An 11906-nucleotide genomic window follows, 5' to 3' on the forward strand; every position below is an offset into this window, starting at 1 on the left:
GTTGTCTTAGTTATTTTGAGCCTTTGTCCTTTCTTTCTAACCTTGTCCAAAAGCCACATTATAGTCCAAAAAAGACCTCCCAGATAATCTTTGAGAGTGCCGAGCTAGTCATGCCAGTAGCATATGATGTTTGTACTATGGTCAATGCTTTGTCATCTATAGAATCAGAGGAAAAAAAAGAGCAAAATGAGAGAGTCTTATCGGTGAAAACCTTCACAGGCACCATAAGGCGACGGTAAGTTGAGAGAAAGAACAAAATGAGAGAGGCTTGATGGTGAAAACCCTTCGGGCACTACAAGTCGAATAAGGACCGTGAATCATATAGGATAATCGGAGCATGGAAGACCAGTTTCACGGCTCAGAGGTACAACAAGAGTGGAATATTAGACTTGCTTGACAGATTAAGCCACTTAATCCAAAAGTGCATGTCATGGTCATTAGAGTTGATATCCATATCTCATAAGTTTCTACTTTGTAATTTTCTTGTTAGGTATCATCTCTTTCCACTGTCCCCTACTCTGTTCCTTTTTTTTTGTTTACTTCCTCTTCATGAGTCTGTTTGGTCAGAACAAGTGAAAAATGACATCAAAATTTGCTACCAGCTTTCCAATTGCACAAAACGGAATCTGGCTAGCACATCAAAGTGGCATAAGTCAGGAAAGAACAGTATGCACACTGAGTTGGTAACAATCAACGTGCTTTGGGATTCATGTGAAATACAAAGGTTCGGTATATGTCAATTCATGAGCACAATATAAAAGATAAAGGGTATTGAGTTTGAATGAATCAGAGGTATTTTCTGTGATAAGGGTGACAAAGAAAGTGGTTAGTCAATAAACAAGCAAGGTCTTCCCAGTTGAAATTAAAGTTATCATGGCAAGTGAAGGAGAAATCGCCCTCAAAGTCAAGGCCACAAACCAACCACCATGTTTTAACTCACAAGTTTTGTTTGTCTGAAACAGCGATAAAAGCTATGTTCATATCACAGCTTGGAACATTGAATTTTTCAGGGGTAATGCCCCAATTCTGCTTACGCAAAGGCTATAGAGAAGATCACACATCACCCCTAGGAGAAACACTTCCTAGTCTGGGTCTTTCAGGTTATATTTTGTTTTAGGAGATGCACTTCCTAAATTGAGTTTTATCCCTAGGAGACGCACTTCCTAGTCTGGGTATTTCAAGTTATATTTTTGTTTTAGGAGACGCACTTCCTAAATTGAGATTCCACCCCTAGGAGACACACTTCCTAGTTTTAGTCATTTAAATTCGTCCCTATGAGACGCACGTCCTAGTTGGAGTCATTGAAGTTTCACCCCTAGGAGACGCACTTCCTAGTCTGGGTCTTTCAGGTTATATTTCCTTTAGGAGACGCACTTCCTAAATTGAGATTTTACCCCTAGGAGATGCACTTTCTAGTTTTGAGATTTTACCCCTATGAGATGCACTTCCTAATTTTTCGTTATTTAAGTTCATTCCTAGGAGACGCACTTCCTAGTTTGAATCATTGAAGTTCCACCCCTAGGAGACGCACTTCCTAGTCTGGGTTTTTCAGGATATACCTTTAGGAGACGCACTTCCTAGTATGGGTTTTTCAGGATATACCTTTAGGAGACGCACTTCCTAAATTGAGATTTCACCCCTAGGAGACGCACTCCTAGTTTAGGTCATTTAAGTTGAGCCCTAGGAGACGCACTTCCTATCTTGGTTCATTCAAGTTTCACCCCTAGGAGACGCACTTCCTAGTCCGAGTTTTTCAGGATATACCTTTACGAGACGCACTTCCTAAATTGAGATTTCACCCTTAGGAGATGCACTTCCTAGTTTAGGTGATTTAAGTTCAGCCCTAGGAGACGCACTTCCTAGTTTGGTTCATTCAAGTTTCACCCCTAGGAGATGCACTTCCTAGTCCAGGTTTTTCAGGATATACTTTTAGGAGACGCACTTCCTAAATTGAGTTTTATCCCTAGGAGACGCACTTCCTAGGTTGTGTTATTTAAGTTCACCCCTAGGAGACACACTTCCTAGTTTGAGTCATTGAAGTTTCACCCTTAGGAGACACACTTCCTAGTCTGAGTCATTGAAGTTTCACCCCTAGGAGACGCACTTCCCAGTCTAGGTATTTCAAGTTATTCTTTTAGGAGACGCACTTCCTAAATTGAGTTTTTACCCCTAGGAGACGCACTTCCTAGTTTGGATCATTTAAGATCATTCCTAGGAGACGCACATCCTAGTTTGAGTCATTAAAGTTTCACCCCTAGGAGACGCACTTCCTAGTCTGGGCTTTTAAGTATATTTTGTTTTAGGAGACGCACTTCCTAAATTGAGATTTTACCCCTAGGAGACGTACTTCCTAGTTTTGGGTTATTTAAGTTCATTCCTAGGAGACGCACTTCCTAGTTTGAGTCATTGAAGTTCCACCCTTAGGAGATGCACTTCCTAGTCTGGGTTTTTCAGGATACACTTTTAGGAGATGCACTTCCTAAATTGAGATTTCACCCCCTAGGAGACGCACTTCCTAGTCGGGGTCTTTCAAGTTATATTTTTGTTTTAGGAGACGCACTTCCTAAATTGAGATTTCACCCCTAGGAGACGCACTTTCTAGTTTGAGTCATTGAAGTTTCACCCCTAGGAGAAACACTTCATAGTCTTGGTCTTTCAAGTTATATTTTTGTTTTAGGAGACGCACTTTTTTAGTTTGAGTCGTTGAAGTTTCACCCCTAGCAGACGCACTTCCTAGTCTGGGTTTTTCAAGATGTACTTTTACGAGACGCACTTCCTAAGTTGAGATTTCATCCCTAGGAGACGCACTTCCTAATCTGGATCATTCAGGTTTTATTTTTAGTAGATGCATTTGCTAGTCAAATTTTCTTGGTTTTACTCAAAGGAGACGCACATCCTAGTCGAGTCTTTAGTTTACTCTCATCATTGCATCAATAGCCTAAGTGGTTTACAGTTTTGCTAACAATTCACAAATCCTCCGAGTGCAAACTGGGGCAGAAAATTTTGTTTGTTTTGTTGTTTTGATTGTAGGCACCCACCTGGAGAACAAGGGAATTCATTTCGGAATTATTTCAAGTTTCAAGTCAGTAGCAGGCACCCAACTGGAGAACAAGGGAAGTCATTTCAGAATTCAATTCAAGTTAGAAGTAGCAGAAGCTCGGGGCAAGAATGCGAGTCAACAAGCGAGGTGACCAACAGAGGTAGTCTCAATCCAGAATGAAAGAAAAGAAAAAAAAATGAATCCAAAATACAGAAGCAAAGAAAGATGTGAGTTGCTCAAAACATGGCTGAAGTCACGAGCACTACATGTCCGGTCTTGATCCGGAAAAGCTAAAGAAGAATGAACTAGCACCTCCAACTAGCAAGCATCAAAGTTCAAATCAAAGTCTGCATGAAGAACCGTTCAAGACTCAAGATCAAGCTTCAGAAGACTTATAGATAGGAATTTTGTAACTCATAGTTGACAGGATTAGTTAGTCTTTTTCATTTTTTTTTATTTTGATGTAATAACAGGACCGCGGACCGGAACCTCGACGGAACGGCACCTCAATCGGCTCTCCACCTCGGTATACTCCATCACTCTTCCTGTTTCTGAACTACACGTGGCCTGATTCCTTTATAGCCAAGGATATGTAGGCAGCTCAGATACCAGGGCTAGGTCACATTCTCCTTTCTTTTAGTCTTTGGTCTCTCTAAATAAGGGTCGGGTCAAAAAACTTGTCTTGTCGTTCTTTGTCTGAAAATACTTCGTGTTTCCACTGAAAGAGGGGCAGCTGTAGACATTTCATTTTTGACCCTATCCAAGATTTTACTCATTTTAAATAGTTTTAACTATTTTACTTTATTTTATCACAAAAATAAAAATTACAAAAAAGAATATTTACTTTTATTTGGCTAATTAATATTTTATCTAGTTACTTTTAATTTATCTACTTTACATAAAATTCAAAAATGCAAAAATAGTTTCACTTTGTTTTTAGGAATATTATTTTGATTTTTGCAATGATTTTAATCCAATTCCATTTTTATCTTTTAGTGTAATATTTGAAAAATATCAAAAAAATACGTTTGTTTTAACGATTAGTCTTATTTTAATAGTTATTTTACGTAAGTAGGATTAATTAGTAAATGAGGTATTATTTTTAGTCTTGTTCACGGAGAAAGAATAAAATTTGGGCTCAAACAACCCATTTTTTAGGCCTAATTTTCGGATCTAGCCCATAATAACCCTAGCCCAATACCCCTAAAACCCTAGACCTAGACATTAAAAGAACCCTAGAGTCTAAGTTTGGATCAGTCGTTTCTGGAAAAAAAAAACCTAAACACATACAAAACCTTCAGCTCCTTCATCTTCCTTAAGAAAACCCTAGAGAAGAACAACCACCCCAGAGCAGCCTAACACCACCAGCACAAACAACACCAGCCGTCACCCCCAAGAGACCCCTCACCGCTGATCTTCTTCTTCAACCTGCAACAGTCGTTGCTTCTTCTTCTTCGCACGGAACAGACGTGAACGACACACCCTAAGCCGCTAAAGCTCCAAAACCACGACAACCCTTCTGCTTCTTCCCATTAACAAAGCTCGCCGGAAACTAGAAGGCAGCCGCTGCTGCTCTTTCACCTCACCTAGACCACCAGCAATCGATCTGGCCATAACACTCAAGTGATGCTTTTGTTGTTGCGAGTCCGCAGAGTAGCGTTGTTGGTTGTGTTTGTGCGTAAGAATAAGTAAAAATCCGTCTGGGTCTGGATCTGACCGGTGACCTCCATTAACGCCGACGAAATAACATTTTTGTCTCTCGTTGCCGAAATCACCATTTCTGGCGCCCTTACACAGTCCAAAGATCCTCCAAGTAACTATTTTTCTGTTCTATTGCTGTTTGGCATTTTTTGCCTTTTGTTTTGATTTTGAGACCTTGCCGGAGATGTCAGTGTCTGAGGTTGTTGCTTGAAATTCTGTCCGAAAGTTCCATCTGTTGGTTCCTATCGACGTGCCATTTGTTCTCGACGTTTGTTAGTGTGTATTTGCTGTTGGATACCTAATCAGAAAGATCTTATCAAGGACCATTTCTATTTCACCTCTCATTCATATCTAGTTGTGATCATTAAGCATTATTTAGATGACCTGGATATGAGTTTTCTTTTAATTGGAATTAGTTGATTATCCGTGCGGTTTTTGCTCCTATTGCTTTTATGCGCTGGTTCATCATGTTAGTAACTACATATTATCATGTTTGGCCTCTCTTGTTCATCGAGCTCTTGGTAGATTCCTATGATTCTAACTCGGCTTGTTTGCAATTGAAATGCTTATTTACGGAAGATAAAAGTATGAATTGCATTTGGTCATTTGTTATAACTTGGATAATAAAATCACAGACTTAAGTCCATAGTGCTTTTCTTTTATATATTCAAGCCTTACAATAATCTCAAACTAGTCTCAGGAAAAATAGCTTATAAATATTTGTAGTTTGCTTCAGGCACGCTATAATAAAAATCATCATAGCTACGGGTACGGTTCTCGTGACGTAGTTGTGATGCATAATTTTCAAATTCGGGGGTACATCTTAGGTGACCCGGCCACTACTTTTAATAATGTTAATAAATTAAACATGTTGTAGATCGTGGGTACGGTTCCCGTGACACGATTCGCAATGTGTACCAAACAAACAAGTGTACGACAATTGTAACTTGTTCCAAAATAATTCCATAAATAATTAAAAGCGCTTAAAGGTTAAAAAATGCACATAGGTTTTAAAGCTTATAATTAATCAGATAATTAGGCCAATTATTAATAGTTAAGCAACCGTGCTAAAACCACGAAACCCGAGAATGCCTATCACCTTCTCCCGGGTTAACAGAATTCCTTACCCGGATTTCTGTGTTTTGCGGACCGTAAAAATAGAGTCATCTTCCTCGATTCAGGATTTTAAACAGGTGACTTGGGACACCATAAACTATCCCAAGTGGCGACTCTGAATTTGAATAAATAATCCCATTTCGGTTATTGTCACTTTAATTGAAAAAACTTCCCTATATACCCTTTTCGGGGTAGAAAAAGGAGGTGTGACAGCTCTGACGACTCTGCTGGGGAAAATAACCCAGAACTTCTGGTTTAGGGTTCAAGAATTCGAGCTTAGAATAATTGTTATATTTGGCTTTTATTTATTATCTGATTTTTATTACATGCTTGGGCCTAATGTGCTAAATGTCGCTTTTTACCGCTTTGATATTATTTGAACTATGTATAAACTGCTGTAAAACCCCTCTCTTCTAATCTTCTGGGAAGTGCACGCTGGCCTGACTTCTTTTCTGTTAGTGTCATACCCTAACGTTTAACTCGAGTGTTATTCATGAGTACATATATTACCAGTGCATCATTATGGGGCTGTGAGATTCCTTCCGCATCCTCATTATTGAAAAATAAAGTCCCTTATAGCATGTAATCACGAGTCCCTTTTTCCCTCGTGATTGATACTTTGGTGCGTTTAAACATTAGACCTTGAGGAACATCGACCCCTCCGATGATCATATGAATCACGTGCTGAGTCTCTTCTCGCTCGTTTTGTTTATTGGAATCCCTATTTCTGAAATGATTCTTGGTTTGATCGCTAAGAAACTCCTGAAGATGCCCGTTGTTAATAACCGGGCTACTTCTTCTCTTAATTTCCGACAATCTTCTATTCGGTGGCCATGGGTGCCATGACATTCAGACATTTGGTTGGTATCTCTTCGGGCCAGATCGACGTGTAGAGGTCGAGGCCATCTGGTATCCTTGATGCGTTCGATTGCTGATATGATGGCGTCTGCGTCAACATTAAAGTTGTATTCTGATAATCGAAGTTCTTCTTTGGGCCCGATAGGATTTTTGAAGTCGTTCTTGCTTATGAGTGCTCGGGAGCTCTGACCTCTATTACCTCTCCTTTCATTCCGTGCAGGATTCCGCCCAGGTTCGCTGCTTCTGCGATCTCCACTATATGGTTGGTATAGATCTTTGTTCGCCCTTGGTTCTTGATCAATATCCCTCTTAATTCCGGGTCTAATAGGATAAGACCCGGAAGGAGCCCTAAGTTGGTCATCTTGGACCCTGATCTTTGATTGATACCGATTATGCACATCGGCCCAAGTGACAGTCGGATATTCTATCAAATTCTGTTTCAACTGCTGCGAGTCCACAGAGCTTTGAATATTGAGTCCTTGGCTGAAAGCTTGAACTTCCCAATCGTCAGCGACTGGTGGCAGGTCCATCCATTCCATTTGGAATCGAGACACGAATTCTCTGAGCATTTCGTTGTCTTTCTGCCTTACCTTGAAAAGGTCTGATTTCCTGGTTTCAATCTTGATGGCTCTGGCGTGTGACTTCACGAAAGAATCTGCAAGCATAGCAAACGAGTCAATAGTCTTAGGAGGTAAATTATTGTACCATATCATAGCCCCCTTTGACAGGGTTTCTTCGAACTTCTTTAGTAAGACAGATACGATCTCGTCATCCTCTAGGCCGTTCCCTTTGATAGCACATGTGTAAGAGGTGTCATGCTCGTTCGGATCGATTATTCCGTTGTATTTAGGAATCTCAGGCATTCGAACTTCTTGGGGATCGGTTTGGGAGCTACAGTTGGGGGGAAAGGCTTCTGCACGAACTTTTGGAGTATAGGCCCTTCAATATCGGTGGTGCCCCCGGGATTTGGTCGACCCTGGAGTTGTAAGATTCCACCTTCTTATTGTTTGCCTCGATCTTCTTTTACCCGGACTCAATTTGTTTTGTTAACTCCTCGAGCATCTTCATGATTGCGATGTAACGACCCGACCGGTCATTTTGAGCTCTAGCGCGTCGCTCAACAGTTTGGGGCCATTAGCAGCTTCACTTCAGGTATTATGACTTGTACGCATGGTCGGAATTGAATTCCGGGGAACTCGGAGTTGATTTGGAAAGGGAATTCTCATTTTGGAAGCTTTAAGTTGAAAGAATTGACTAAGATTGGATTTTAGAGTAAACGACCTCGGAATCGGGATCAGGTTCTAGCAGGTCCTTATTATGATTTTGGACTTGGGCGTATGCCCAGATCGGGTTTTGGATGACCCGGGAGCGTTTTGGCGCCTATTGTGGAAGTTAGCATTTTGGAAGAAATTTTATAAGTTTGGGTTGAAGTGCATTTCAGTGTTATCGATGTCCGTTTGGGATTCCGAGTCTGGGAGTAGATGGTGATTCTGGAGTTGGGAGCACGATCGGAAGTGAATTCGGAGGTCCATAGGTCATTTTGAAGTCATTTGGCTAAAGATAGAAATTTGAAGGTTTTTGAGAAGTTTGACCGAGAGTTTGAATTTTTGATATCGGGGTCGGATTCCGATTCCGGAAGTTGGAGTAGGTCCATAATGTCGAATATAACTTGTGTGCAAAGTTTGAGGTCAATCGGACGTGATTTGATAGATTTCGGTATCGAATGTAGAAGTTTGAAGTCCTAAAGTTAATAAAGTTTGGATTGAGGTTTGATTCGAGATTTCGGCGTTGCTTGATGTGATTTGAGGCCTCGAGCAGGTCTGTATTATGTTTTGGGACTGGTTGAGGTCCCGAGGGCCTCGGGTGGATTTCGGAAGGTTAACGGAATGAATTTCACACCAAAGAGTTGCTGAAATATTCTGCAGAAAGCTGTTTTGACAGCAACTAGTGCAATCCCGTAGCTGAATTTGGAAGCTTATATCTCGAAATCTATAAGGAATCTGAAAATTTGCAAAACACAAAAGTTGTTACCCTTGCATTCTAGTTTCCAAAAAGTTAAACAATTCATGATTTGGACATTTTATCAGAAAGTTATGATCGATTGAATATGGCTGGTGGAGCAGTTTCGACAGAATTTTCTGATGCATGGAACCGACTTTAGAAGCTCATATCTCGGAATATATAAAGAGTTATATGGTGTGCAACCTATCAAATGAAATATCTTCGAGTTTGTAATTTTGTTATTTCCACAAGGAGTTATGGGCGTTTTAACAGAAGGTGTACAACAAGGGAAAATTGTAATAGGATGTACAACCTGCACAGCGCAAGGTACAACTCGATGAAGCTGGGCAGATTGTTTTAAACACGAGTTTTGGCCCATTTCTTTCATTTGGCTTGGACGATTTTGGAGAGTTCAAGGAGGGATTTTCACCAAGCAACACTAGGTAAGTGATTTCTTCCTATTTTTGAGTTAAATATGTGATCTTACATGGATTTAGACTTGAAAAATTAGTATAAATTTGGGATTTTTGGGGAAGACCTAGAATTTGGAATTTTGGACTTTTACCTTGAATTTTTGCATGAAAATTAGAGCAAATTGTATATTTGATTTACTAAAGCTATGGGTAGAATTTATCTTCGAGAAATTTCGGAATCCGGGAACGTAGGCCCGAGGGCATTTTGGTCAACTTTTCGAGCGAAGTTGGGAACTTATATAATTTGAGTTGTTACAAGTATTAGAGTGAATTTTTATTGGTTTGCCCGTTGTTTGAATAGTTTTGGGGTGTTATGCATCAATTGGAGTCGTTGGAAGGGCTTGGAAGCCGGTTATGAAAATTTCGGAGCGAGGTGAGTCTCATTTCTAACCTTGTAAGAGGGAATTGTCCCCATAGGTGAAATAATTGGTTATGTTCTCCTATTTGTGGGGCTACGTACGCACGAGGTGACGAGAGTGCGTGCGTAGTTACAAATATGTGTAAGTCCGGGTAGTCTAGGACCCAAAAGCATGCTATACTTGGAATATATGTGATCTTATTGACAGTTGAATTTCTTAAATCCTATCGAATTGGTAAATGAATTTCTAAGAGGATTAAACTTCATTTTCTTAAACCATTAAAAGAGAATTGGCTTTTATTTGGATAAATGTTCTCCGATAAATTCTTAATTTGCTGTTTAAGCATGTATTTCTTTATGTACCTGTGTCGCATGTATGATTCGCGAGCAGGGTGATTGTTTAGTTAAATTTGACCGTGTCGCATGTATGATTCGCGAGCGGGATAATAGATGCATCTATGGTTCGCGTCGTTCGACCCTCGGCAGTGAACATTTTACATTTATGTTGGATCGGGTCGTACGACCTCAGCATGAGTTGCGCATGCTTGTATTGCCTGCCTTGAGATTTATTGAGATTGATATCTGCTCTCCCCGGCTTGAGATAATTGTTAATTAATGGATTATGAATCTGGAGACTTTTAAAAAAAAGGAACTTTTACCTGTTTCGTGGCTCATTTGAATTCATTGGCGTTCTCAATAAATCAGTGATTCATCGCATGAATAATATTATTATTGGACCATTAGTAAGTGTCGATGTTGCCATCTCGTCTCTACTTCTTCGAGATTAGGCGGGATACTTACTGAGTACACGTTGTTTTCGTACTCATGCTACACTTGTTGTGCATTTTGCTGCACAGGTACAGGTATTACTAGTGGCCTACTGGCGTAGCAGCATGGATGATACGGAGACTAGGTGAGTTGTATTTCTTGAGGCGACCCGCAGCTAGTATAGTCTCTCTCTCTCAGCATTGTATTTACTTTCTGTCCAATTTGTGTTCCGGACAGTTACCATACTTTATTCGATTTCTTAGAAATTGCTCATGCACTTGTGACACCGGGTTCTAGGATGATTATGAAGTATTTTGTATTAACTGCTTAACATTCAATTGATTTGAAACGATTATCTCCTACTGGTAAATTAAGTCATAGTTTTCATGAGTAATAAAACGAGAATTTAATTAAGTATTTTTTTTGGCTTGCCTGACTGTGGTGCCCGGCGCCATCACGACCCTTAGTGGATTTTGGGTCGTGACATGCAGGATCGGTCCCTGACTCTTTTTCGTTCGATTTCTTTGAAATCGATTCGACCCTGTGGGCAACTTCCTGTGATGGTTCAGGCCCGATCCTGCTCGGCGGGTTATTCTAATTTTGGAGCTGGGCGATTTCTGCCTGTTGGGCCTGCAACATTTCGAACATCACTTGCAAGGTTGATCCTGCCGCCCTCATCGACACGTGTACTTTGAGCGGATGATCGGTCCCTCAGGATCGACTGCGAAATTGGCGTTAAGGGCTATATGTGAACTGATGTCGATTGGATCAACAGCCGGAACTCCATCGAGATCAACTAGGGGTACGTCGTTTCCTGATGCTATGTTATCATTCTCCCCTTGGGGGCCGAAACCGTTGCCAATGTTAAGGGGCGCTGACTGAGAGTTCAACATTCTGATACTGGAATCAAAGATACTTCAAAGAACAAGTGAAAAATAGTGTGTATTATGAAACTTTGCACCGAGTAACCACTATTATCCTTAGCCTTACGGTGGGCGCCAAAGTATTCACCCTAAAATCAGATAAAAATTAAATTTAGATGTGGTTTTAAGGACACGTGATATAACTTGGCACAAATTAAGAAGATATATATATTAATATTGAAATTAACTGCAAAGAAATAAATACAAACCGAACGAATCGAACAGCCTTGGCCCTCGAGTTCGATCTCCCTTAAACCAAGTGAAGTTTCAACAGTGTAACAAGATAATGGAAACTAAAGAAAGGCAGTATATTTCTTTGTATTGAGTAACTGTTGATGTGTTTTACACATGATCAAACCCCCTTTATATAGTAGGGTAGTCCTACCCTTGATACAATTCTAAATACAGCAAGAAATCTCATGATTAGCTAATTAATCGGCCTCTTATTGATACATGCCGAGATTTCCGCTATGATCCTCGCTCGATCGCGGATATTTTGGCTTTCCATTATTTGGCTCAGTAAGCTTCCCTGGATCGCGCTAGATCTCTATCTTGCTCGGTCTCGATCTTGGCCGATCTCGATCTTGATCGGTCTCTAGGCCACGAGCTAGGCTCTAAAACTAGGTAAGCCTAACATTAACAGAAATAACGACAATATTTGCTAACAT

At 40.3% G+C, this 11906-nt stretch overlaps 1 protein-coding gene across 1 annotated transcript; it reads right to left on the reverse strand.

Moving 5' to 3' along the window:
* Window positions 1–6534: 6534 nt before the first annotated feature.
* Window positions 6535–7578, reverse strand: LOC109239273. The gene is made up of 2 exons (XM_019405817.1): window positions 7174–7578; window positions 6535–7089 (listed from the first exon to the last, which is right to left on the reverse strand). The coding sequence occupies exons 1-2, from the start codon at window positions 7576–7578 to the stop codon at window positions 6535–6537; spliced, it is 960 nt and encodes a 319-aa protein (XP_019261362.1).
* Between the last annotated feature and the right edge of the window lie 4328 nt (window positions 7579–11906).

This window comes from Nicotiana attenuata, unplaced genomic scaffold (assembly GCF_001879085.1).
Source record: "Nicotiana attenuata strain UT unplaced genomic scaffold, NIATTr2, whole genome shotgun sequence".
In the NCBI taxonomy this organism is placed as follows: domain Eukaryota; kingdom Viridiplantae; phylum Streptophyta; class Magnoliopsida; order Solanales; family Solanaceae; genus Nicotiana; species Nicotiana attenuata.

Coding starts and splice junctions, on each gene's coding strand:
- LOC109239273 (XM_019405817.1), bottom strand. CDS start 7,578: ATGCCTGAGATTCCTAAATACAACGGAATAATCGATCCGAACGAGCAT. Junction 7,090..7,173: donor GACTCAATATTCAAAGCTCT/GTGGACTCGCAG, acceptor TATCAATCAAAG/ATCAGGGTCCAAGATGACCA.